The following is a 27437-nucleotide window of genomic DNA, read 5'->3' on the forward strand; positions in this document are numbered from 1 at the left end:
TATTTTGGGGGTCACGGCCTGAAAAGGTTGAGGACCACTGTTGTAGATCACACTCGGCTGCGGCGCCGGAAGCTCCGTGCAACTTCTGTGCAATGCATGATGGGATGTTGGAAAGTTGTGGATAGGCCTCGTTTCCTTATCCCATGTGGTTCTCAAACCTTTTCATGTCAAGGACCCACAAATTGACACTTACTAGCCCGCGGACCCCCATTTGAAAAGATATGCCGGGGACCCCCATATACTGTATGAGAACATTTTTACAACTCTAGCAGTGGTTTCAATTTCAAGGCCCTCCAGTTTGACATGCATTAGCCTCCGGACCCCCATTTCATTTCTATTTCTGAGACCCCAATTTGTAAAATCAATGTTAATTTAACTGTGAGAGCGTACAAATGAAACCAAATGGACCCGTTAGGGTCTGGCCAGAACCCACTTTGAAAGCCAATGTCCTTATCCACTTCCTGGCATCCCTATTTTGGCCATGTTACTATAAGCTGAAAATATTCATAGCAGTTTGAAAACAGCAGTTATCCAAGCTCACAATATATTACATTGCTGAGCTTGTGAATCGGCTTTTGTAACCATGTGCCATTGACACTCATTGTACCATAAAGTATAACATAGGACTTTGGTCGTTCAATCAAAATCATATCTGATTGAAGTTTGAATGAATAGGGTCTTGTGTTGTTGATAGACTAGTGGCGGGGGGAAAAACAGAACTTCTGGGAACTCAGATTATTGATATACAGGAATAGTTTGTAATATATTTATCTATGTCATGGTCGCACTGAGCCCATAACACTCCATGGCACACGAACAACGGCCTCAGTACGCAGTACAAAGGGCCCTTCTGTATGGAAGACAAATACGGCACTATATTAATTCCTCCAATCAAAACATGGTACAGTCCCAAGTAAAAATAGCAAAGAGGCCTGACTTGTAAAATGACTCAATTATTAACAGGAACGTAACAATAATGGCTAATTACGTAAACGCAACTGGGAAAAACCTCCATTTGATCCCCCGCCTCGGTGGGTTCTCCTGGTGGGCTCCCTGTTCCACGTCAGTTGGGTTTGTCCACACAGGATGTGGGTGAACCATGTCCTCCTCCTCCGGCTCCGTCTTCAGGACTCACTGGCTTTTAAGCCATTTAAAACGGGTACACATTATTCTGTATTATTATTTTATGCTTTAACTATTAAAAAAATTGCAGATATACAAGCTCAGGGCACCGAGTGCCGCGCTGCGAGCTTGTGGATCTTCTATTTTTGAAAAATCGTGAACATTAGATTTTGACCCGATTCTATAAGTGTCTTCTAAATCCTTCTAAGGTTTTTTGAAAAACACATGTTTCTACTTCAGTGGTTCTCAAACTCTTTCATGTCAAGGACCCCTAGAATTATATGTATATGGCCGCCGACCCCCGTCTCAAAATATTTTTTATCAGGGACCCCCCAGAAGCAAATATTTGAGTTATAGATGTTCACTTTAAAAATTAGATATTAGATATATTATAAGATTTGCACACATTTTCATGATTTTAAAAAAAATAGAGTGCCGCGCTGTGAGCTTGTATATCTGCTATTTTTCAACAGTTAAAGCATTCAATAATTCTAGGTCTAAATGGGTTAATGTCTCAGAAAACGTCCCAGAGAAGACGGACAAACGGCGCCCCTTGGTCGTTTTCCAACCACAGTGGGTCGTGGGCTCGTGATTGATTCAGCTGCGCGTGCTTAACGTGTGTGTGTGTGTGTGTGTGTGTGTGTGTGTGTGTGTGTGTGTGTGTGTGTGTGTGTGTGTGTGTGTGTGTGTGTGTGTGTGTGTGTGTGTGTGTGTGTGTGTGTGTGTGTGTGTGTGTGTGTGTGTGTGTGCGCACACACCACACAGGCATTTCGTCTAGCCGATCCATCTGTCAGTGACATAAGCCAACCCAAAGACACCCCACTCCAGAGTGTGTGTGCGTGTGCGTGCATGTGAGGGAGTGAATGAGCCAGAGAGAGAGAGAGAGACCGAATGTGCATCTGTGTAATTGTACGCGTGTGGTATGATTGATAGACATTCGGTCAGGAGGGGAGCTCTGTCAACGGTCCAGTTAAGCCAGATGGCCGTACCGTTGAGCCTGCCTTTCAGTCACACTCAGCCCTGCCTCGGGCCTCGACGGGTGAGGACCGTATAACTCTAACCAATGGTTAAATCAATCCATCACATACTGTAGGTTTGCTTCCCCCAAAAATTACAGCCTATATTTTGTCGTTGTCGGATGAAAACCTTGTATGTCCAAAACCGTTCGTTTTGCATTTATCATTTTAAAAATGAGTTAAACGAGTGAAAACAGCCGATCTACAAGCACACAACGCCTCTGCTGATTTCACTACTTTTGTGCGACGGCCTCGTATGATGAAGCAGGGCTTTACTTTGCGAAAGAACGTACACATTTGAAACTTGGAGATACGAGGTTTCCACCCGACGACGACGATTTGCTCAATGTCTTCTCTCATCAAGCCCAGTCTTGATTTCCCTCAAGTTCGTCGATCTCAACAAGCTCGTCAGACAAATGCTCAATTCGTACTGCAGATGTAAAGTGTAAGGTAGAAAAGCAAAGGTTTACCTTTATCAAGAGTGGAGCTGTTCAAGCAGCAAGCAGTTTGAAATAGAAACTTTCACAAATAACTTTCGGTCTATCGCTCACGCCCTCTCCCAGCCTCAACTCGCTCCTACACGGTTCACTGGTGATCTGACAACACAGCGAGTAGTCACTGCTTTCCTCAGGTGCAAATTAGTCATTAGCGGCACTGTTGTTAGAAATTTTACTTCATACTTAAAAGTGTTTATAAGGGACGTTTAACACCGACTGAATCATCCATGCTTGTAATAAAAAAGTGTTAATTGTCCAAGTTCCAAATGGACATTTATAATTAAGTTAATATTCTGGATGTAAATGCAGAATGCTTATAGTGAGGCTAATAACATATAGCACAGGTAATCTTATCCTATTATGTGCTCCGAATTATGTGCAGAGTTTGGGTGATGTGGTGAGCACAGTACAGTATATGAGGGATTGAATGTAGGAGTCCCATGAGTAATGTTGGAGTACGCAGACGTACCCGTATCAGTGATCTCAGTCATCACCAAATTCGGGCACTGTTTCAGCATGCTGCTGCTACCATGGTGGTGGCAACGCAGTACATGCGCAGTACAGTACGGTATCAATGATGTCAGTTACAGTATCTCCAAATGTGGGCACTGTTTAGTTTCAGTGATGACAGCAAGCGTGTATATCAGACAGACATCGGACAGACAGACATTCAGTTGTTTATTAGTAGGATTGGCTTGTGGGAGGGTGGGCCCGGCCGGTGCCACTCTGACATAACCATAAACTGCAAGTCCTTTGTTAAGAGCTAGTATTGAGTTACAACAGGTTTCACTCTGTTTACACTCACATTTACACTCAAAGGACCACAAGGAAATTGTATTGTAATTATTATCCTTTTGACAGATATGTACAAATATGAAAACATCTACAGTATCAATCAATCACAGTCTCACAGTGCAGGTTACCGTACATTAACTAAAAGCCCATTTCTCCATACTCTGCCTAGTCTGACCTCTAGGTGTCAAAACGCTGCTCATGTTGAAAAGCAGTTCTGAGGTGGCTTTGTGTCAGAGTACAGTTTGAGGGAAAGTAGGGGAAAGGATTAGTGTCTGATCCTGACGGTGACTTAATTTGCCCAGCGTCACCTGACCACCTGACCGTCACCTATCCTTGTGATACCTTCAAGGTATCACTTCTTTAAAAACGGTTAGAAATGGAAGAAAAAGCTAACCATGGAGGATTAAGTACAGTACTGTATGATATTGTTCTTGTCGGGTGGAAACCTTGTACAGTATGTCCAAAACCGTTCATTTTGAATTTAAATCATTTAAAAAATTACTTAAACAAGTGAAAATAGTAGATCTACAAGCACACAACGCCTCGCACCGCGAGGCGTCGTGTGCATGTAGATCGGCTATTTTCACTGGCTTTGTGCGACAGTTATTGTATGATGAAGCAGGGCTTTACTTTACATAGAAACGTACAAATTTGAACTCAATATTCGAACTGTTCGTGTTTTCTTAAAGTGCAAGGTCGCACTGAAACAAGAGACTGACACAATATGTCCATATACAGTATGGGCATTCCGAGATATGGTCTTAATATCAGGGTCAGCGATCTCCATATATGGGCATAAAAGGGACAAGGATAGAATTCATTTGCATTTGTGACTCTCGTCGTCGCGAAGCCATATATGGGAATAGTCAGCTCCACATAATGCAGATCCATGTGTTGTACCAACTTTCTGTCTTGGACATATATGGAGCGTGACATGCGGCGTGACTGACGGACGGGAGCTGCAGGTTTTCATTGTAAATGCGACCTACGGTTGCAAGAAATATTATTATCGAGTTTGGATGATGCACACCTTAAAACGGTTTGTTTCTTTTCTTCTCAAAGCAGCAGGAGGAGACAGTATTGTATTCAGAATGCATACATGTGTGCGTGTGCACAAGGCCTCAGGTGGTCCCTTTGGACCAACTCTGTGCACTTTGCTGCCATGGTGATGCCCGGGAGAAGAGAAAGAGACTTAATTATTCCTTCAAGCCAATCGCTTTCAAGACCCCCACATTCTTGGCAACGCCACACCCTCCCCCCCCTACACACACACACACACACACACACACACACACACACACACACACACACACACACACACATGCACACATGCACACACATGCAGCCCTCCACCTCCTTCTCACTAATTATGCAAATATCTAGGCCACGACAAAATAAAACGCTCTTCTGCGCGTCCCTCGCCCAATTATTCTCACCTCTCCCTATCTCCGTTTACATCTCCACTCCCCTCTCGCTCCGAACCCCCCCTCCCCCCCTCCCTCCCCCCTCCCCAGCCCTCAAGGTATTCAACACGTTCTTTTTTTTCTCCCCACTAACAAAATAGTCTTTGATAATTGCCTCATTTTCCGATATGACTATATAACTGTGAGGGAAAAGAAAATGGCTGCCATTGTTTTTGCCGTGCATGCGGAGCAGTAACGATCATCAGGACTTCATTAGACCCAGTGGGGATGATGATGATGGGTTTTTATTAGTTAAATTGCGGGTGGCGTGTGTAGTTTGGAGGCCATTGTTGCTGCAGAATGGCTGCCCTTGGGGGAGGGGGGGGGAGGCTGTACGGGACTGAAACAAAGAGAATTTTCTTTTTTCTTTAACCCATTAAGACCGACCTGGAATTATTTCAACTTTAGCTATTGAAAAATAGCAGATCTAGAAGCTGGCACTCGGTGCCGCGCTGCGAGCTTGTAGAACTGCCATTTTTTTTTGAAAAATCGTTTGAATCATTTTAAAGCGAACATTTGTAACTCAAATATTTGCTTCTGGGGGGGTCCCTGGAACAACATATTTTTAGATCGGGGTTAGCAGCCAACGTTTGGGGGTCCTTGACATGAAACGTTTTGAGAAGAACTGACAAGAAACATGTTTTTTTTTTCTTTTTAATACGATTTTTCGAGCTTGTATATCTGCTATTTTTTTTATAGTTAAAGCATAAAACAATGGTTAAAGTAATAAAGCGTAATAATGCGTTCCGGTCTAGATAGGTTAAACAAGTGGAATGATGCCAGCGCAGTGAGCTGACACATTCAGTTGGGTCTCTGCTTGGTGCTGCTGGCTAGTTGATTGTTCTGCACTCATTCAAACTGTGACATTGATGGCATTCTCAGTGCTGCGCATTGGACTGCTTGGAGAAATGGGATTAGGTGGCTGTGCGTGCGTGCATGCGTGCGTGCGTGCGTGCGCGTGGTTTACAGTGAATGGTTGTGTGTGTGTGGTCTGACAGAGAGGTGTGTGTGTGCATGCTGTGCGAGGGGACTCACCCCACACTTTCAAACTCACAGAGGGAAACAAACACGCTCAGCAGGAAGGGCAGCGCATGAGCCACAGGATGCCAGCCACACACACACACGTGCACACGCGCGCACACACACACACACACACACACACACACACACACACACACACACACACACACACACACACACACACACACACACAGTATAGTATATACACTACAGTATGCGATGCAACTTTCAGGATTTCATTTTCATTTTAATATGGGTAAACAAACTTTTCTTTCCTGCATTTGATCGCATCTGCAGACAACACACACACACACACACACACACACACACACACACACACACACACTCACACACACACACACACACACACACACACACACACGCACCTCGGTTATGGTGTGCTGCGGGGTTGCTGTCTTTGTGAGTGTAAACACACTCACAGAGACAGATTTACATAAACCTTTGCCCCATTATCTCCCTCCCTCTCTCTCTCCCTCTCTCTCTCCCCAATTCAACTCCAGCAACAACGGGTCAGTCTCTCCCACCATTCCCCCACACTGGCGAGGACAGACTGGCCTCAGCAGTACACAGTGGCTCACAGCAACCCCACTGTGTCCCACACATTAGGATCGCACACACACACACACACACACACACTGCCAGGTCCTCCAGTACAAAGCCCCCCGGGCGCTTTTCCCGAAGCCAAGCCCCCTCTGGGCAACTCGGCAAACACAAACTTTTATATGAGCCACACTGAGACTGACTGCCCCCTTCTACTGCTGTGGACATCCAACCAGAAACACACACACACAAAGAGAGAAGAATATAACAGATTAACCCATTCACAGCGCGCTGCGAGCTTGTAGATCTACTATTTTTGAAAAAAGTCGTGAAAATGTGTCCAAATCTTTGAATATATGTATTTTCAAAGCGAATGTTTGTAACTAAAATTTTGCTTATGGGTGATCCCTGGAGCTAAATATAAATAAGAACAGACTAACTGAGCTCCATTTAAGTGAAAAGGACCTTTTCTGTGACAATGGCTGGCCAGATTGCTGACATAGAAACATAGGTTTTTCAAAAAATCTTAGAAGGATTCAAAAGACACTTATAGAATCGGGTCAAAATTCAAATTTTCGCGATTTTTCAAAAATAGCAGATCTACAAGCTTGCAGCGCACGCTGTGAGCTTGTATATCTGCTATTTTTCAATAGTTAAAGCATAAAATAATGATACACATAATAATGTGTACCCGTTCTAAATGGGTTAAAAGACAGAGTTGTGGCACCGAATACCAATGATAGTTCTTAAGCCCTCCACACGCCCTATCAGAGGCAGAGGAAGAAAAAAAAGGGGGGGGACTTATTTATTTATTTATTTTCTTGTTTTTGTGGGATTTTTTTTTTTCTTCTTTTTTTTTGCCGCAGCACAAGAGAGGGGTTTATCTTTATTTGCGAGCATGCAGCTTGAATTAATCATGGCGTTTCTCTGACATAGCCGTGCCATTGTACCCACTGCCAGCACTGTGTGCTTGGCAATAAGCAGATTAGCCAGGAGGGCTTTCACTCTGTTTAAATATGAACAGGGAGGCGAAGGGGGTGAAAAAAAATAGCGTTGGTCTTGTGTTTCCAAAATAATAAATAAAATAAAAAAAGTTGCCCTGTGTGTGCGTGTGTGTGTGTGTGTGCGCGCGCACGTTCACGCGTGTGTGAGTATAACTTGTTTTCTTGGTAACAGAGTTATCTTGAATTGTTTATCTGTTTAGCCTTGAAACATGAACTCGCTCCCCGCTGGGGACGGGGAGGTCTTCACAGCACAATGTTTTTACTGTGTGGAGTAATTAACGTCGCTTCTCTGATATGTATCTTCAGTGCCGAAAAAATTGCAGATGTCTGTGCCGCGCTGTGAGCTTGTACGTCTGCCATTCTTTGCCGTGTGCGACACTGTGGCGCGCCAACCGAATACAGCATAACACTGTCCTCACAGGGGGTTACACCAGCTGTTATCTGAGGACAACAGCTCCTCCGACCCCGGTGGACCTCTGTTTTCCTCTGCTGTTGGTTTTTAACCCATTTAGAACGGCGTACACATTATTGTGTATCATTATTTTATGCTTTAACTATAGAAAAATAGCAGATATACAAGCTCACAGCGCGGCACCGAGTGCCGCGCTGCGAGCTTGTAGATCTGCTATTTTTGAAAAATCGTGAAAATTAGAATTTTGACCCGATTCTATAAGTGTCTTTTGAATCCTTCTAAGATTTTTTGAAAAACCTATGTTTCTATGTCAGCAGTCTGGCCAGCCATCGTCAAAGAAAAGGTCCTTTTCACTTAACTGGAGCTCAGTTAGTCTGTCCTTGAGAGACTACTATGTCAGTGGTTCTCAAACCTTTTCATGTGAAGGACCCCCAAAATTATATTTATTTGGCCACGGACCCGCATCTCAAAATATTTAGTTCCAGGGACCACCCAGAAGCAAAATCTGAGTTACAATTGTTCGCTTTGAAAATACATATATTCAAAGATTTGCACACATTTTCACGACTTTTTCCAAAAATAGCAGATCTACAAGCTCACAGCGCGGCACTCGGTGCCGCGCTGTGAGCTTGTATATCTGCTATTTTTCACTGGTTAAAGCATTCAATAATTCTAGGCCTAAATGGGTTTAATCATATAAAATAACTTTTTTCCTGCCGGTTGCATTTGGAAGCAGTGGCTCTGGGTGAGGCCGTAAACCACAGCGTTATAGAAAGATAGATAGACGACCCTTTATTGATCCCAGGGGGGAAATTCACTTGTCATATAGCGGCACCGCAATATATGAAACGGGACAGATATATAGATGATATATTTAAGCTTCGAGATTAAAAAAAGAAAGGGAGTAAACAGGTAGTAAAGCAAAGTGAGATATGGTACAAAAACATCAAAGTTTGTTTAAGGTCTTGCTTGACCATCTCCGATGTGAGAGTGCGGACTAGCCAACACCGACGCGGGACTTCAGAATCGCTGCCTTCCTAACCCTGTCTAGCATTGAACTCTGTCTGCAGTGTTGTTAGCTCCGCTGTCCCACCTCTGTGGCTTACGTAGACGTACCGCGACCGCTGTTTTCCCGGTGAACCTGAGCGCAACGGTGGGGGCCGATGGGCAAGGAGGGTTGCGAGCTTATGAGAAACAACTAAAATAAGACCTTAAAACCTGGTGAAAACAGTTGCGTGCATTAAATGGAAAACATTAAATTAACTTCTCGGCCTTAAAACCTGGCAAAAACAGTTGCATGCATTAGCGCAAAATTAGATGAGGATAAAGGAAATCATTAAATGGAAAACATTAAATTAACTTCTGAAAAGGCTTCTAAGACTACACTAGACTACTACACACTAGTGAAACCGCAATATTATGGTATGGGTGCAGAGCTAACGCTGCAGAACACAAGCCCCTGATGCTAGACAGGAGGGTGTGGAGGGCAAACATGTACTGTCAACTTACAGTGGATAAAAGAAGAATATAAAATGCAACGGTGAAGCATTTCCATGATTTATATCTAATAATTCATGAAACCTGTCTGTTTGTCCGTCTCTCTCTGGCATAACTCTGGCGGTGTCTGACCAAACAGCCTCAAACTTGGTGTGTGTGTGTGTGTGTGTGTGTGTGTGTGTGTGTGTGTGTGTGTGTGTGTGTGTGTGTGTGTGTGTGTGTGTGTGTGTGTGTGTGTGTGTGTGTGTGTGTGTGTGTGTGTGTGTGTGTGTGTGTGTGTGTGTGTGTGTGTGTGTGTGCGTGCGCGTGCGTGCGTGCACGCGCGTGTCCCATGTGACCCCGGGGGTGCAGCGAGTGGAGGTTGGCTGGGACAAAATCTGTGGTGCCTATCGACTCTACCAAAGTGCCCTTGATCAATGCACTGAACCCCAAAAATGCTCCTGTGGCGCTGCACTGCGTCCGATCCTATGTTCTGACCCCTAATGATGGTGTGAGTGTGCGCCAAGGACGGACAGGCTAAGAGACATTGTGGTAATTGACAATAAAGAGATCCTGAAATAGCGTGGAGTTCACGTGGAGTTAATGATTTGCTAAGTGCTTCTCTCTCTCCTCTCTGTGCAAGGTAACTACCAGCTGTCTCCCACCGTCAACATGCCCCAGGACGACACCGTCATCATCGAGGACGACCGGCCGCCGCTGCTCCCGCCGCACCTCTCCGACCAATCGTCTTCCAGCTCCCACGACGACATGGGATTCGCCGCCGAGGTGGTGACGCCGCCCTGGGCCAAGGAGCTGCCCAATCCAAACGAGAGGTGGGGCCAGGGACATTCTGTGTGGTTGTTGTTAAATTGTTTTGTTAAAGGAATATATTTCAGCCCCCAAAATGACTTTTCTATAATTTACTCACCCAATGAAGTGTTGAATTCACCGTTTGTCAGCCTTCTGATTGGTCCCTGAGACTCCCTGACTGGCCAACCAGAAAAAATCATTCACTTTTTGCTATCGGGGGTGGAGTTTGTGCAGTGGAGAATGTTGCTTCAGGCTTTCAACAACGGTCCGCTCTGCGCGACACAGCGTGCGTGCAGTACGGCCGCGCGAGGTGATAGCGATTTCGCTCATTATAATGAATAAGCTTCAACAGACTAGTTCACATGGACCTTATCAATGTAACTAAGAGTTACGATTGGGTACATATATTTTAAATGGGCAGAATTACAAAAGCCAGCCTATTATGTGAGTAGAACTATAATCTGGTTGTCATTTTCCTACCCAAGATGCACTGCGCTTTCTCTTTCTATTTCTCTCCTCTCTCTGATCCAGAGGATTAAACTAATCAAAACATATATTTTCGGGGGAAAACTACTGTTTTGCTATGTAACTACTGTACTTTTAACTAACTGATGGTGCATTCAAACCTGAAGACACATACAGGTATTTGTTTCTAGCCGCTTCAATAACTTCATTTCTGCGTGGATATAGTCTGGTTACTCTGGTACTTGTATGTGGAAGTTTTTTTTCCAAGTGGCGGTTTAAAAAAAATGGCTCTTGACACAATTGGTTAGACCAGACCAAACCTTTGAGCGGGGCCAGACCCAAATCCGCCAAGGCAAACGTATTTTGCACTGGCGGATTCTTCTGAGTCCCAAAACCAAACACCCAAAACATTTCTGTGTCTCCGGACAACATCAACGCTGACAGGCTGTCAGGACGCGATGGGTGGATGGAGTCGGGGGGGGAAGTGAAGGTCGCTTCACTTGGATTTTTCCAATGGGGCGAAGATACCCAGGCGACCATTCGCGTCGCCCCGTTCGCGTGTCGCCTGATCTTTGCATTCACTTTGTATGTAATCGCGCCGCGCGAACAACCAGGTTTGAACTACAGCATGAGAGTGCAAAAATGGAATGGAATCCAATGGACCCGTCGATTTGATTCACTCTCAGAATTACAGTCCCCTTGGAACCCCCTACGAATCATGAAAGGGAACCGTTGAGGAATTGAACCGTTGATAGAAAATCATTAAAGAACCGGAATCCTTTTAAACCCTAAAGGATCCCAACCCTACAGGGGAGAGAAGTCTCTGTTCCTAGCAGAGAAAAGAAAGCATGTGGTGTTTTTTTTTCCTTTCTTCTACATAAGCCCAGGAGAGAAAGCTTTCGTGGGGTTTTGATCACTAGCCTAGCTAGCGCGGGAACATGTGTTTCTTAAACCAATCCATTCCTCCACAATTTTCTTTACGCTAATTTCCTCGTGTCTTTCACTCCTCTGTCAGGTACTGTGTAAGCTTTCCAGCTCGAACGTAAACCGCACGGTTCTTCCATAGACTAACTATTTATAATGTCAATTTGGCTCCGCTTTTGAAATCCCAGCTCTCTGTTTTGACGGCCCACTTCATCACTCCGCTCACGTTACACTTTTAGCTGCGAGGCTCTCCTCCCTGATTTGTATGTTCAAGAAATTCCGGCCCGCTTTTGTTTCACAGCTGCACAAGATGGCAGCGCACATGGAACTGACAGCGTTTCGTGTAAATGTATTCCGTGGAGCTTTACTATGCTAGAAAAGGCTGGAATTTATATACACGGTCACGGTGTGTCCCTGCCCGGTTTGGTTTGAGTGTGTGCGCGTGCACGGCTGCATCCAAGCGTGTGTATGTAGGTGCACGCACGTTTGCACGCGTGCGAGTTAGACATTATTCCAGCCTGAAGCATCTCTGATTGTGACCAGGCAGCCCTCTTCAACTGGGCCACTTGACCTGATGAGAAGGACCATTTCTGACCCCGAGCTGATGAGGTTTTCATCTTCATCTGGCGTGTGTGCGTGTGCGTGCGTGTGCGTGTGTGTGTGTGTGTGTGTGTGTGTGTGCGTGTGCGTGTGCGTGTGTGTGGCACAGTGATTAGCAGCGGGGCCACTGCTACTGCAATCATCAGTGTTTGTATTGAGCACAGAGCGGGCTGATTTGATCCCATACACATGGCTGATGAGGCCTCTGATGACTGGAGCAGTGATCTAAATCATAAAACCTCTCGTCTCTTTCTCCCAACTCTCTCATTCTATTCCTCTCTTTCTCTGTCTCTGTTTATCCTTCGGCTTGGGTTGCTATTTTCCTGCTCTCTCTTTCTCTCTCTCCGTCTCCCTGTCTCTCGTTTCTCTTGATCAATTTTTCATTTCTCTTATCGTCGTTTTTTTCGCTAAGTAAAGCCCTGCTTCATCATACAAGGCAGTCGCACACAAGTAGTGAAAACAGCAGATCTACAAGCACACAAGGCCTCGCACCGCGAGGCCTTGTGTGCTTGCTGTTTTCACTAGCTTAAATAATCTTTAAAATGATGAATACAAAATGAACGGTTCTGGAGATGCAAGGTTTCCACCCGACAGCGATGTTATCTTTGTTTCATTTATCCCCTCTCTTCGTTCTCCCCCATTCTGCCACCCTGTCTCTCCCCCATTCGACTCGTTTCAACTCTCGATTGTTCCTTCCATCGTCAGTCATACTTATTTATTCTTTCTGTTGTCACTCCTCTCCAGTGCTCTGAGTCCGGAGGAGACGGACCCGGACGTGGCGTTCCAGAGGGAGGGCTTCGGCAGACAGAGCATGTCGGAGAAACGCACCAAGCAGTTTGGCGACGCCGCCTCACAGCTGGACATCATCAAGACGCGCAAGTCCAAGAGCATGGACCTAGGTACAACACTAGCTCTTCAACAGGGGGTCCGGGACCCCTAGGGCGTCCTCAGAGTTACTACAGGGGGGGCCTCCAAATCTTTTGTGTGATAGAAACTTTTTTATTTCTCCTTTTGTTATATCAACCACTTGAACACTAATGTCCATATTCTGAGAACTTTAGCCCAAAATAGCAGGTCTACAAGCTCACGTTGTGAGCTTGTAGATCGTCTGTTTTCGGCAAAGAGTTTTGGTGTAGAGGGGGAAAAAGAGCAGACTAAGTACGGAGTGAAAGGTCAAGTTTATTAAGTGGTGACGGTTCAAGTGGTTAAATATCTGAAAACACATATTGACACAAATCCAAAATACACCGATGATTGTGCTGTCAAACGATGAAACTACATGGAATCTACAAGGTTGTGGGGGTCCCTGCTTCATCTCTCTCTCAGCTAAGGGAAAACGTTGAAGACCCCTGTCTCATGTTTACATATATAGCCATTCTTTAAACGGATAAATTACGTCCTCGTTCAAGTCCACACATCAAGTACTGGTATCCTATTCTTTTTTTGGCCAAACCACGTCCCCTTGAACCCTTTTGCACACCTCATAATAACACCCCATATTCCAACATTTCACCCTCCCAGCCCTCCTCTGTTATGTCGTATGGAAACAGAATCAAAACATTCGCTGCCCACACAACTTCATAGTAATGGCTTCCAACCTGTGATGATGAATGCTTCTGGCTGTAAAGCTCTCTACTCTTTCGCAACACCCACTCTCCTCATAATGATATCTAATCTGGCTGAATCAGATTGTCCCGCTCTGCACGCTGTCGTTGCCAACCATGTGATTGCTATCCTCAACTCCCCTCTTGTTTAATTTCCTCTCTCGCATGACATATACCGATCCTAACGGAGATGGAGACATTGTGTGATGTTGTTTGCCGTCGAAAGCCTCCCATTGCTGGAATGTTTGCATGCTGAATGTGATGAGTACTAACTAAATGAACCTCCCCAAATTGTTCTCCCCCCAAAATTCTTCCTCCTACCTCTCTCTGCATCCCTCCACCTTCCTCCTTCCTTTAACAGTAGCTGACGAGATTAACCTCACCCCGAGGCCCGAGGCATACGCAGGTAAGGATTGGTTGTGTCATCGACGGCACGATCACACTGAGATGCATCGCTCACAGGCACCTATGTGCAAATTACATTATAATACAGTGCCAAAACAACAACACAGGTAAGTTTCTAGCGATGCATCTTGGTGTGATCGCCCCCATCAGATAGAAATGACTGGTTCATTTTGTCTGTTTTTATACAGTAGGCCTACACAAGTTGCTGATTGGGGAAAACTACAGGAATGTGTCTTGGTGGCATTGGTGAAGAGGCATCAACAGCTGATAATATAGGATAGATAACCACTTTTATATTCACATTCTGGGGGGAACATTAGCCAAACATTGCAGATCTACCAGCTCAGAGATTGGCGAAGAGATTTTGTGTAGATGGAAAAGGTTGTCAAAGTACAGTTAGCCCAGTTAGCCCAGTTCTCTAAGACTACAGGAGGACATGTTAAAAACCTGATGTAAAACCTTCCAATGTTCTGTCTCCAAAACTCACCGTCAAAGGTACTGGAAAGAAACTCAGCTAGCCTACTGTATGTAAAACCTGTCCAGATGTGTTTTACTCTGGTGGAGTTCTATTAGTCCGATTGTCCTCGTCACAATAGACAGGATTCAGGTGAAATATGGACAAAGTGGCCTTGTAACACCGAACCAAATGAGGTACAGGCACAACTGGACCTCTTACCCCACTGGTTCTCAACTTGGTCCTTGTTGGGGGATCCAGGGGACCCCCAACTAAATGATGGATAGTTAAGAGCCAAATAGAACATTACTGGTCCGTTTGGTTCCACTCTCAAAGTTAAATTAACACTGAGGATTTAACATGGGGATCAATCAAAATGTGGATGCTTGAAATGAAAAGGTTTAAGCAACGATCGATCGTCACATTGCAAAGAGTGGTGCTGGAGAAGCCGCAGACTATACAGACATACTCTATTATTCCTTCACAAATAAACACCTCACTCCACATTGGTACAGATTGCAACAAATGGGTCTTGCCATTTGATTTCCTGCATGCAGCGTTCCAGGTAGTGTTCGACTGTTGACAAGACAGATCCACTGCTGAGTGCAGTGAAAACTCCCTGAGTGATTCAGACAGTTTGAGGTCGTAACTCAACGCGGTTGGAAAGTGGGCGGGCAACTGCGAAGATTTGATTGTCTCGTGGCAAATGTGGCCGTGGCGCTAATTGTTTTGTGCAAGCGTGTGTCAAGGATGTTAGGGTGTGTGTATGTGTGTGTGTGACTAGTGTAGAGGGGAGCGGGAGAGTCGGGAGAAAGCGCTCTGTCCTTGGCTAAGACTGGGCGCTGACAGCGAGTCATCCGTCATTGTCAAGACCGGTGTGTTTTCACCATCATTTCAGCTGAACGGAGGCCTGCTATGCTGAAGTCACACACAGAGAGAGAGAGAGAGTAGAGCAGTACGGGCTGTGTTGAAAAGTGGAAAGAGAGGGCAAATGAGAGAAAGAAACGAGCCAAACAAAAGAGAAGAAGTGAAAATAACTGAATAGGCGTCACTGAAAGAGAAGTGCAGAGGAGAGAGACTCAGACATGGATGGATAGATAGATTGTAACTTAACCTTTTATAATCGCGACTGTGCCTTGGCAACTCATGTCAAATGTCATGCCAATAACGCCTATTGAACGAGAAAAAAAAGCGATTCAGAGTGAGATAGAGAAGAGAAGTTCAGATGGAGAGAGGGAGAGCGAGCTCAGAGAGAGTGGGAGACTTAGAGAGAGAGAGAGAGTGACACCCAGAAAAGAATGCGATCACATTAGACACCACTGAACTCACTGCACACGCACAGAAGGACTGAAAGCTACAGAGTCATTGAGGAAGGTTGTGTGAAAACAGCAAAACAGATCTTGCTGAAGGCAATGAAGAGAGACGGTGAGGAGAAAGGTTGAGAGAGAGAGAGGAAGATATGTGTGGAAGAGCATGCACCACACTGAACGTGGTGTGTGTATATCCTATTAATTCACCAAATCTAAATGATATGTACATGCTACATACTGTACAGTACTGCCTTATGCACATATATAGCAGGAATAGCGCTGAATACTTCATAAAGAAATGGACAGCACATTGTTTCCAATGTGTTGTGATACAATAGTGTCCCGTCAATGAAGAACCTGTGTGCCAAATGTTCAGAAATGTGTAAATAGACATGTACTGCATCTGTCCTATAACATTGAGCCTGATAACTGATAACATCAGAAAGTAGCTTTGTGCAACCGTAAAAATCTATCTTAACAAGTTCAGTAAAATCAGTAATAAACACCTACATTCCCACCAGTAAGGTGAGACAATGTGACTTCTCTCTAACACGGATCTTTAAAAATATATTATATTATGCATTTCTTTCCTTTAGCGATAAATGAGATATTGCAGCTACACAAAAAGCAGCCATTCTTGTATCGGCTTGGAAAATTCCAACACCTATTCAATTTATCCCCACGTAAGCGAGCTAATAGATTTCATGCTGTTTTCCTTAACCAGCCAGCGTTTATTTTCTCTTCAACGCTCTCTATTTCCCCGTCCTTGTTTTTCTTGAACGCCACACATCCCCACTCCCCGGTTAAGTAGCAATGAGCCATGGACCATTTACCAAGGCCAAAACACCACCAGCCAGCTCCGCTGAAACCAAAGCCTGTGTGACAGCTGCTGACATGATGGCAGCGTGCCTCTCGTAGTTACAGCAAGCGTCCATTAACAGGAAAGGTCCCCGGATCAATCCCCCCATCGCTGCCTCTGTGTCAAAGTGCCCTTGAACAAGACTCTGAACTTTGCCTGCCTACTCGTGCATCGCAATCCGCCCTCGATAGGAGTGTCGGCTAAATGACCACATCATCACGACATTAAGATTTAAACGGTAGCTCCAAGTGTGGGAGGAATGATTGAATAGCGAGCCCCCCCACCCACCCGTGTCCTTATTGGTTGAGGGATTTCTGTTGACACAGGCCGTAGCCACATGTTTGACAGGGGCACCTCAGTGGCAGAGGACAATACAGGACTGTTGGCTATTAAACCGCCCGCCAAGCCGCCCCCGGCGCACACTATTTCATTCACACCTTAACTCGGAGATGTTTCCGACATGTCGTAAATCTACGCACTGCCAAAGCGGTTCATGAAGCGATGCTGTCGGGGAGAAAACTCTTATCTCCATATGTTAACTTTTTATGTTAACTTTTTATGTTTTTTCGTACATTTATGTCATACTTGACCATACTGCAGTGTCACACAAAAGTATCAAAAATAGCAGATCGCAATGCGACGTGTTTTAAGCTTGTACTAGAGATTCTCATTTTGGCATTTTTGAATTTGAATCTGAAAAGTTTTGGACATACAGTATGAGGTTTCCACCCGACAGCAACGATAATAGTTTATACATTAACAACCGCATACAATGAGTTCAGGGGCTGTTTCAAAACCCTCATTCTTTCCAGTGTTCTTGTGGTGAGAATGCTTGTATTTTCCTTTTCCTGCATTGACCTCTCCTTGTATCGTTGTCGTAGGTTAATGCCTAGGAATACGTTCTCTGGGGAATTGTATCCAAATGAGCCTTACATGTTACGCGACCACCAAACAGTACTCCTCCTTGTTTCCACGTTAAATAGGATCGACAGGTGTTTATTATTGTAAATGACCTTATTCCAGTGTATGAACATTAAGTTGTTCAGTGCTTGTGTTATAGTCACTCCCATGGTAATGACTTTGACTAACTATCCATATCGTCATTGTCGGGCAGAAACCTCGTATCTCCAAGTTTCAAATTTGTACGTTTTTCTCAAAGTAAAGCCCTGCTTCATCATACAAGGCAGTCTCACAAAAGTAGTGAAAACAGCAGATCGGCTGTTTTCACTAGAGTTCATTTTTTAAAATGATAAATACAAAACGAACGATTTTGGATATACAAGGTTTCCACCCGACAACCACGATATGGTATAATTCTGTTCCTTAGGTTATTGATAAACAGTACATTAATTAAAGGCATACCATGTAACTTCCCAAGTAGTGGTAGTGGTCACTAGCGGTATTGCAGGTACCGGTATTTCCAGTGTAGTTCCTACACTAACCACTATGGAGGGGATCTATACGCAGTTACTAGTTAGCTGCATAGTATATAGGCTGGCCCCAGGCTAACTCAGCGCCGTTACCGAGTTATGTGCCGTTATGGACAGAATAGTAAATATTCGTCCCCCCGACTTTCGGCGGGGGGATAGCTACAAGCTAAGCTACCATTCATAAACATTGAAAGTTTTGGGGAATGGTGCATCGCCGCGATATTGACTCAGAGAACACAATATGATTGCAAATGTAAGAGTAGCCCAGAGTCAATAACAATGTCTTTAGGAGATTCGGATGTATTCAAATTCAAATACTTGTGAATGAACACACACACAAAGGGCTGCTGAATAAACAGGACGGTCGTCAGAGGGGGCTACATCCTTTGACCAGCGTTGCTATCCATCGTATACATTGACTAAATTCTATACCAACGTATGGTATGCACTTGCACTAAAAGTACAACAATGACAAAGAGCAAGTATGTTTATTTTTGAGCGGTGGTCACAACGCTCCTATACGTGGCCGTGTGTGTGGGTCTCCGTCCGTGTCTGTCTGTCTGTCTGTATGTAGCCTAAACTTCGGCGCGTAACTAGTGACGCACCATTTACGCCACTCACGCAATATATACATCAAAATGTGCGGCTCGGCCGGGAATGGTGTTCTATTACCTTTCGTTCCGATCCGCCTTACCATGCCGACGTAATCGGCAAAAAATGACGCTTAATTGTCCCCATTGACTTATAATGGGACAATGCAAGAAATCACTTTCAAGTATTTTTCTCTCGTAAACCATAGGAGCTACAGTTTCAAACCTCGGAGAGGAGATTCATAATGATTTTAAGAATGAATCGAAAAATAATTACATCACTCGGCCTCATGGTGGCGCTATAACGGCCCACTTTACGTTTTGCCCCGTAACTCTTGAACCGTAGATCGGAAAATTAAAATTCTTTTTTCCCTGGATTCCTTGGGTTAAGACGCATCTCCCCATATAGGCCACGCCCATTTGCGCCAGGATAGATTTTCCGCCATCTTGAATTTTCTCCAAAACACACTTTTTGCTCCTTTTCCTACATATTTTCTTCAAATGTCACAAAAATCGGTACACATGATCTATGAGGTGGGTAAACCACCGCTCAGTTCACACGGGTGTGATTTTTTACAAACTTACCAGTTCAAAAGAAAAAGAGACAGTTTCCAATCAGTGGGGAAGTTTTTTTCTTTCCTCAATTTTTGCCACCTCTCGTGTATATGAAGCAGATAAATCCGTGATTTCTGCCATAGCTGGTCATATTCTTTTTGTTTTTGAATATAGTCCTGTGTTTTTTTCCTTTTCGTGGGTGGAGGATTAGTTCCAGGGAGCTCAGGTTTTTTCGGCTGTTGCTTCTCCATAGTTCAGCTCCAGAATAACTACAACCAGGCCAGCCTGTGCTAGCGTAATGGCTGATGTTATTTGCAAAGCCTCTAGTTACTTCCGGAGAACACGCGCTGTGATTGGCCAGAAGTATGATCCGGGACAAGGCGGATACGGATTCAGATGCAGATGACGTCATTTTGGCGCGAGATCCGGTCCCCGGTAAGGATCGCAGTTTACATATATAGAGAAGGCTTTACAGGCTGAAATTCACGGAGCGGATCTTCTAAAACTTTTGTGATTTAATAGTTAGGACAATTTTAAGATTTGTTTTATAAAAAAAGTTACATAGTATAACTTTAATATACAAATACTGTACATACACTAGGGAATAAGTAGTTGTGACATGCAGCACTGTCCAACACACTGAGTAGTGCGAAGTGACATGTTTGACGTGTTTCACTTCAGATGTTATAGTTTGGCATTGAGTTATCAGTCCATTTTGACCCCAAAAATGATAAAGAATATCATTGGTTTTCAGAAAATCGACCTTGAAACTTTTTTCTCTCTTTTCACAAAGTTTTCTTTTTTCTCTCACAGCCATGACTCACCACCAGATTTGTCAGAATTCTAATCCGCGGTGACTTAACATTCTCTTTTTAACACCGCCGCCGAAGTGTGACCGGTGAAAGACGCTCATTGAAAAAAGCCCTCAAATGAAGTGTGTGTGGCGTGAAAGAGAGAAGATAAGGAAACAGACAGTCAGCCCTGATACCCTTCTCTGTTCTCTCTCTCTCTCTCTCTCTCTCTCTCTCTCTCTCTCTCTCTCTCTCTCTCTCTCTCTCTCTCCCTCTCCCCCCCCCCCCCCCACCCACCCACATCAGTCTGTATGTTTATTGACCCAGTATCCCTTTGACAGAACACCCAGGTGATCAGTCGGGGTCGAGGTGAGAGGGATGTTGCCCTGAAACCAGAGGTTCTCACACATTTCCTTGTCAAGGACCCCAAGATTGATATGTATTTTTGGCCTTTGACCCTAGCCTGAACATATTTTTAGCCATGGTAGAGAAGATTTGTGTTTAAAAAAAGTGTCAAAATTATACAAAATCTTTTTTCCAAAATGTTTCAAGATTTGTCATAAAAGTTTCAAGAATAGCAGTTGTACTCGCAGAAAGTATAAAATAGTGTTAGTTAATTTAGACCCTGGGGGTCCCAGGACCGCACTCTGAGAACCACTACCCTAAACTACCTCTTACACCTCATATCTCATATACTGTACATCAGGGTTTATCAAAGTGGGTGACGGGGCACCCTGGGGTGCCGTGATGCCAGTCCAGGGGTGCCCGCGAGATAATTTGATAACATTTGGAATTCATCAATATCACTACATCAATATCACTTCACTATGCTTAGTAAAACAGACCTGATTTCCACTGTACTTGATAAGTTATTTTTCCATCTACGACAAACTTCACCAAAAATAGCAATCTACAAGCTCACAACGCGTCACGTTGTGAGCTTGTAGATCTGCTATTTTTGGTGAACCTTCCCCCCAGAATAGGCATGCGGGGGTTCAAGTGGTTAAACGTCAAGTATAACGTTATTTTCAGTCAGGAAACGGATATTTCTCCAATATATGATGTAATATTTTAAAAATGAACAGTGTAATTCAGGGGTGCCCTGGGTCAAAAAAGTTTGAAAACCCCTGCTGTACATCATACTGTACTGTACACACATACTGCACGCACACACGCTCAATTCCCATTCTCCTCGTGTACCTTCACACCCCAGCATCCCCCCTCCCCCCTCCCCCCTCCACTCACACACACCTCTCCTGCTTGTGAAGTGCACCATATGGAGACAAGAAACACTCCCACACTCTCAAAATATTTAGATTGGTTTTTGATTTAATTACCTTGTCGTGTTTTCCCTCACACACAATATCTCTGTGATGGAAGTTTTTAATTTAGAAGCGCAGGTTTGGTACACGGTACGCCGCTAAGGGTCGGTCAGGCTGATCACACGGTAATCCTTCAGACGCACAGATGGTCAGCTTTCCTGCTCTCCTCGGAGCTGAGTGTGGTGTGTGTTGTGATGATCACCACTCATAGTTAGTGGTGTGGACGCAAAGTACTCAACTAGCAGTACTGGGTTCAAAGTTTTAGATACTCCTGTCAAATATTACTACACTGCAAGTGAAAGTTGCTCTGTCAACTTAAAAAAAGGGTTTGTGCTTTGAATACTTCAGTATTCAAAGCACAAATTACAAGAACATTTTCTTTCCGTAAACAAATATTAATAATAGTGAAAATAGACAATCTACAAGTGGTTAATTCATAATGTACTTTTGTCCTACAATATTTGTCTTGTCTAAGTATCCAAAAATCCAAGTAAATTCTTTGTTACCGTTACTGTCCACCACCGTTTTTTTGGTTTTGTTTTAAGATTAGTTTTTTTCTGCTTTCATGCCTTTATTGATAGGACAGTAGACTGACAGGAAATGGGGGGAGAGATGGGGAGTGACACGCGGCCAAGGTCATCCGGATCAGGAATCGAATTGGCAACGCTGCCATGTGGCAATGCCTAAGTGGTATGCGCCTGGCCAGCGGGCGGCCGGGCGCCCCAGTCTCCACCACTGATCACAAGTCACCATCGGTCCCCCATCAAATCCAGATGTTACTTTAAATCCTCAGTGATAATTTAGCTAGAATATTGGACAAGTACTAGTCTGGTTGCCCTGCAGGGGCAACCACACTAATTAGTCAGCTGGGCTCCCCCTCAAGGACCCCTGGGGGTCCCCCTGGACCCACGTTGAGAGCCAGTACTGTACTAAAAGTGTTTTAGTCTTGACATGCACTCACTTCCACAGAATGCTGTTGAGGGTGGTATAAATGTAAACGTATAAATCACAAAGTATAGCTGTTCCACTACCTGGAAATAACGTGGCCGAGAGGCCAACTTTCTTTTTTGGCACTACGGTCCTGCACTAGAGAGGCATTATAACTCAGAGAAAGATGCGGAGCCAAGGGTAGAAATGGTCGCTGTCCTGTGAAAACCTTGTACATTACGCCCAAAAAAGTTTCCTCTTTATTATTATTTTTGAAAAAATAAATTCAAATTGTGAAAATGGCCAATCCACAAGCTCACACCGCCTTGCGATGCGTTGTGAGCTTTTAGATCTGTTATTTTCAATACTTTTGTGAAACATAGAGATACAAGATTTCTTGCTTGCCAGCAAAGAAATGCTTCTAAGTACTGTACTGTACTGTACTGTACTGTACTGTACTGTACTGTACCACTGTGAACTTAAAAACTGCGGAGGAAGCAGCAGGAAGAATCCAGGAATGAGTTCATACTTGGCCGGCGTCCGCTATTGGCCATTTTCTTGTTGGCCAGCTGTGTATTAATATAATGCCAGTGTCATAACTGCTGAGTCGTGCTGTACTTATTCATCTTATATTCCCTCTCATCCTCTTAGCTCATCCTGGATCCTATTTCAGGGCGATGATGTACTTTGAGGATAGTTTCTGTTCTTCCTGTCATTGAGGAAGGTCGATCCACTCAACAGGCTGTTTTAAAGGGGAATTAGTCCTGTTGTGACGCACCTCTTTAAGGCCTAGAATTATTGAATGCTTTAACCAGTGAAAAATAGCAGATATACAAGCTCACAGCGCGGCACCGAGTGCCGCGCTGCGAGCTTGTAGATCTGCTATTTTTGAAAAAGTCGTGAAAATGTGTGCAAATCTTTGAATATATGTATTTTCAAAGCGAACGTTTGTAACTCACATTTTGCTTCTGGGGGTGGTCCCTGGAACTAGATATTTTGAGATGGGGGTCTGTGGCCAAATAAATATCAGTTTGCGGGTCCTTCACATGAAAAAGTCTGAGAAGAACCACTGACATAGTAGTCTCTCAAGAACAGAGCTCCAGTTAAGTGAAAAGGACCTTTTCTTTGATGATGGCTAGCCAGATTGCTGACATAGAAACATAGGTTTTTCAAAAAACCTTAGATGGATTCAAAAGACACATAGAATCGGGTCAAAATTCTAATAGCAGATCTACAAGCTCGCAGCGTGTCACAGAGTGTCGCGCTGCGAGCTTGTATATCTGCTATTTTTTAATAGTTAAAGCATTAAATAATAATACTCAATAATGTGTACCCGTTCTAAATGGGTTAAAGGGATAGTTCACCATCAAAATGATTTTTTTCCAATGATTACTCACTCCACGGAGACTTGAATTCATGGATTTATATATATTATTTTTGTCACACTCCTAAGCCAATAATTTTAGACCAACAGTGGTTCCCCATACACAAAGAGCCTGCATGGTTCCCTATGGAGACAAACAATCTACTCAAAATATTGGCTTAGGAATGCGACAAAAGCAAAAGATTATTCATGAATTCAAGTCCCCATGGGGTGAGTAATTGATAGAAAAAAAATCATTTTGAGGGTGAACTACCCTGTTAGGTTACTGTAGGCTGTGAGACAATATGCATCTCCTTTGTTTTCAATGCCTCAGCAACCTTTGACCACCAAGACTTGTTGATGTAGGCCTACTGAAATGCCTTTATATAAGTTTTTGTTATCTGTTGGTTATAGTCTGTGATGGTGTTTCCAGGGGGTCCCCATAACATTGCATCAAAATGCAATTTTATATTTATATTTATACAAAAAAATATAGCCAATCTACAAGCTCACAATGCCTGGAGATCAGCTATTTTTTAAACTTTTCCGATTGTCTTTTTTTATTTATTTTATTTCATGAAAAAATAAATATCATTTGTCGGGTGGAAACCACATTAGGTCCAAAGCTGTTACTTTTCAGGATTCAAATGAAAAAAATACACAGTTTCTCTCATTGGGATCCCTGGCACAAAATACAAGTGAATTTAGGGGTCTCCCCCGACATGAAAATGTTTGAGAACCACTGGGAGTTATAGGAAGCTATTTTGAGTGTAGGTTTTCGGTAGCGTGTTGTTCACCATGTCTCGTGTCTCTCCTCAGGTTCGTCCACCAGGGACGTGGGACCCTCCCTGGGCCTGAAGAAGTCCAGCTCCCTGGAGAGCCTCCAGACGGCGGTGGCCGAGGTCACGCTGAATGGAGACCTCCCCTTCCACAGGCCCCGCCCCCGCATCATCCGGGGGCGGGGCTGCAACGAGAGCTTCCGCGCCGCCATCGACAAGTCGTACGACCGGCCGCCGGCCACCACCGCCACCACCGAGGAGGACGACGAGGGCATGGAGACATGTAAGACGTTGGGTTGGTTTGAAAAGTTAGCTGTTATCTGACTATTACTAGTATACAGTAGATCAGGGTTCCCCAATAGGCGGCCTGCGGGACATTTGCGGCCCGTGGGGGGCTACTGTCTGGTCCACACCAACCCCAGTAATAATGGTGGTATAAGAGCAGCAACAACACTAGTATATCGTCGTTGTCGGGTGGAAATCTCGTATCTCCGAATTTGTACGTTCTTTTGCAAATGATACAAGGCCGTCGCACAAAAGTCGCCCCCTGCAATGTTGTGGCCCTCGGCTTGGTGGCTTAGACATAATTCGGCCCTTGGGGAAAACTAAACCCTGCAGTAGATAGATAGTAGATAGATAGATAGATAGATAGATAGATAGATAAATACCTTAATTGGCCATATTCACACGGCGGCCAACTTGCCATTAAGTTAATGAAATGCCTCCCCAGTTGCCAGAGACAGCTCACCAGTAAAAGTTACAGATAGAGGTCATAGATTAGAAGTTAGAGTTCTCAAATTCTGCCCGAACCCGACCCTAACTGACTCCTAAAATGTATGCTAATTCGTTTTCAGGCCCATTGACAACTCTAATAGAAGTACATTACAGTAGGTACATCACAATAAAGAAACCCTTAAACAAACATTTACCCATTTAGACCTGAGGCCGATTTTAAAGACGCCTTCTAAATCCTTTTTCAGTTCTCAGCAACATAGAGTAACAAGGTAAGCCTATACAGTAGTATCGATCTGCTCTTGTACTGTTGGCATACAGGAGGCTTTGAGGTTAGAAGGCTGATAATGCTGAGATTAGGCTGAGAAACTGTCTTGTAAGTGTAAGTGTGAAAGTGCAAGTTCACAAAGTCCACAATCCCCCACTACAGCCATTCCAGGCCATCACTGTCCTCGAACACTCATCAATCATGAGTCACTCACAGGGTTGAGAGCGTTGTCTCAAATGCTTACTGTACAAAAAATGTAGACGTCTTTGGCGTTGACTGAGATACAGTAAAACATCATCATGTTATGTAGAGTGCCTCATCGCATAATGTAGTTGACACATCATTTAGCATGGACGTCTGACTCACTGTCCTGAGTCCTCCTGACATGGCATTGTGGCACGTGCATGAGAGTGACAGCAGGTTTGACTAATGCTTAAGGCAGAGCGCCGGCTGATAGACACTAGCTTTGCTCACTGCTTTTTTATAATGGCGTATCGCTGACACGGATGATGTAGTGCCACTGACTGTGCTATAGCTGATGGAAACAAAAGAAAAACCCTGACATTTTGATACGGGGGTCCGGGGGGCTTTCTTACAAAGACAGACACACGAGACCAAAGCCAATCTGTCTGTGCCATAGGATGGGCATATAGTGATAGCAGAGCTTTTCTTAGACTCTGCTTTTGTAAGCGACACCGTGTAACATTCCTATATGTGGTTTCACTGGAACGGTTCATTGATTTCTTGCGGGGTGAGAAGTTCTGCGCGATATATGAACCCATATGCTCCGTTGTTTTGTTACGCTCCCAGGCAGCTCCGCGATATTAAAAACCCAGAACTGCAATATGACACCTCCCACGTTCTCCCACATTTGTCTGGTGCCTCAGTGGATGATGCATACCTAACATAAGACATGGAGCGTGCTCGTGTTAGATAGTCTATATTGTAATGTACCGTTGCTGTCGGGCTGAAACCTCTTATTTCCATGTTATTACTTTTTTGTGTTTATTCGTAAATCAATGCCCTTCTTGATACTACCACAGCGTCATACGAAATCACCAAAAATAGCAGATCCACAAGCTTGTAGATCTACTTTTGGTGCTTTTGAATTTGAATCCTGAAAAGTGACATACAAGTTTTCCACCGGAAAGAGATGACATACGGTTATTGTCTGCCCGTACATATTGATATGATTCTGTGGTGCTTGTGTTGTGTTCTGGTTTTGTGGTAAGTTGAACACTTCTATTTTAGACGTGAATTGTCTGAATGATAAAATAGCACTGCATTCTCCTCTTGTCTCTATTCCTCTGTATCTCATCATCTCTCTCTGTACATCACACCTTTACCTTTGTTTCTGTCCCCCTTTCTCCATCACTTAGTTTTTATTTCTCTCACATTGTTTGTCTCTGATTGATTGATTGATTGATTGATTGATTGATTGATTGATTTGAATAATTGTTTCTGGGTATTTTTTATATACGTAGTATGTCGTTCCTGTCCGATAGAAAACTTGTATCTCCATATTCTATTACGTATTCTGTAAATGAATGCCCCACTTCATCATACTACAGCCTCACACAAAAGTAGCAGATCTACAAGCTTGAAACACATTTAGAGCTTGTCAATCTGCTATTTGTTATTATCTTTGCAACTGAATTCTGAAAAGTAAGTAGCCTTGGACATAATGAGGTTTCCATATGATATGTGCGTACACATTAGAGTGTGTATGTACTGTATGTGAAAATGTACCACTAACAGTGATATTAACAATGACAAAACGTGTGTCTCTAGTGGAGGAGGACACGGAGGAGAGCTCCCGGTCGGGGAGGGACTCGGTGTCCACGGTGGCCGACCTGACCCCGCTGGCCGGTGGGGACAAGCCG

The 27437-nt window shown here is 44.1% G+C and overlaps 1 protein-coding gene across 3 annotated transcripts in view; it reads left to right on the forward strand.

The window, feature by feature from the left end:
* Positions 1-27437, forward strand: part of LOC308286036 (partitioning defective 3 homolog) — a 430195-nt gene that overhangs the window by 273032 nt on the left and 129726 nt on the right. For 2 of the 3 annotated variants that reach the window (XM_080726998.1, XM_080726999.1), the window contains exons 17-20: positions 10010-10199; positions 12910-13064; positions 14131-14175; positions 24595-24837. In XM_080726998.1, coding sequence (XP_080583124.1) covers positions 10010-10199; positions 12910-13064; positions 14131-14175; positions 24595-24837 — 633 coding nt within the window. The remainder of the gene's footprint in view (positions 1-10009; positions 10200-12909; positions 13065-14130; positions 14176-24594; positions 24838-27437) is intronic. The other variant, XM_080727000.1, reaches the window with a different exon arrangement.

Source organism: Nannobrachium achirus, assembly GCF_963921795.1.
Source record: "Nannobrachium achirus genome assembly, chromosome: 5".
Lineage (NCBI taxonomy): Eukaryota > Metazoa > Chordata > Actinopteri > Myctophiformes > Myctophidae > Nannobrachium > Nannobrachium achirus.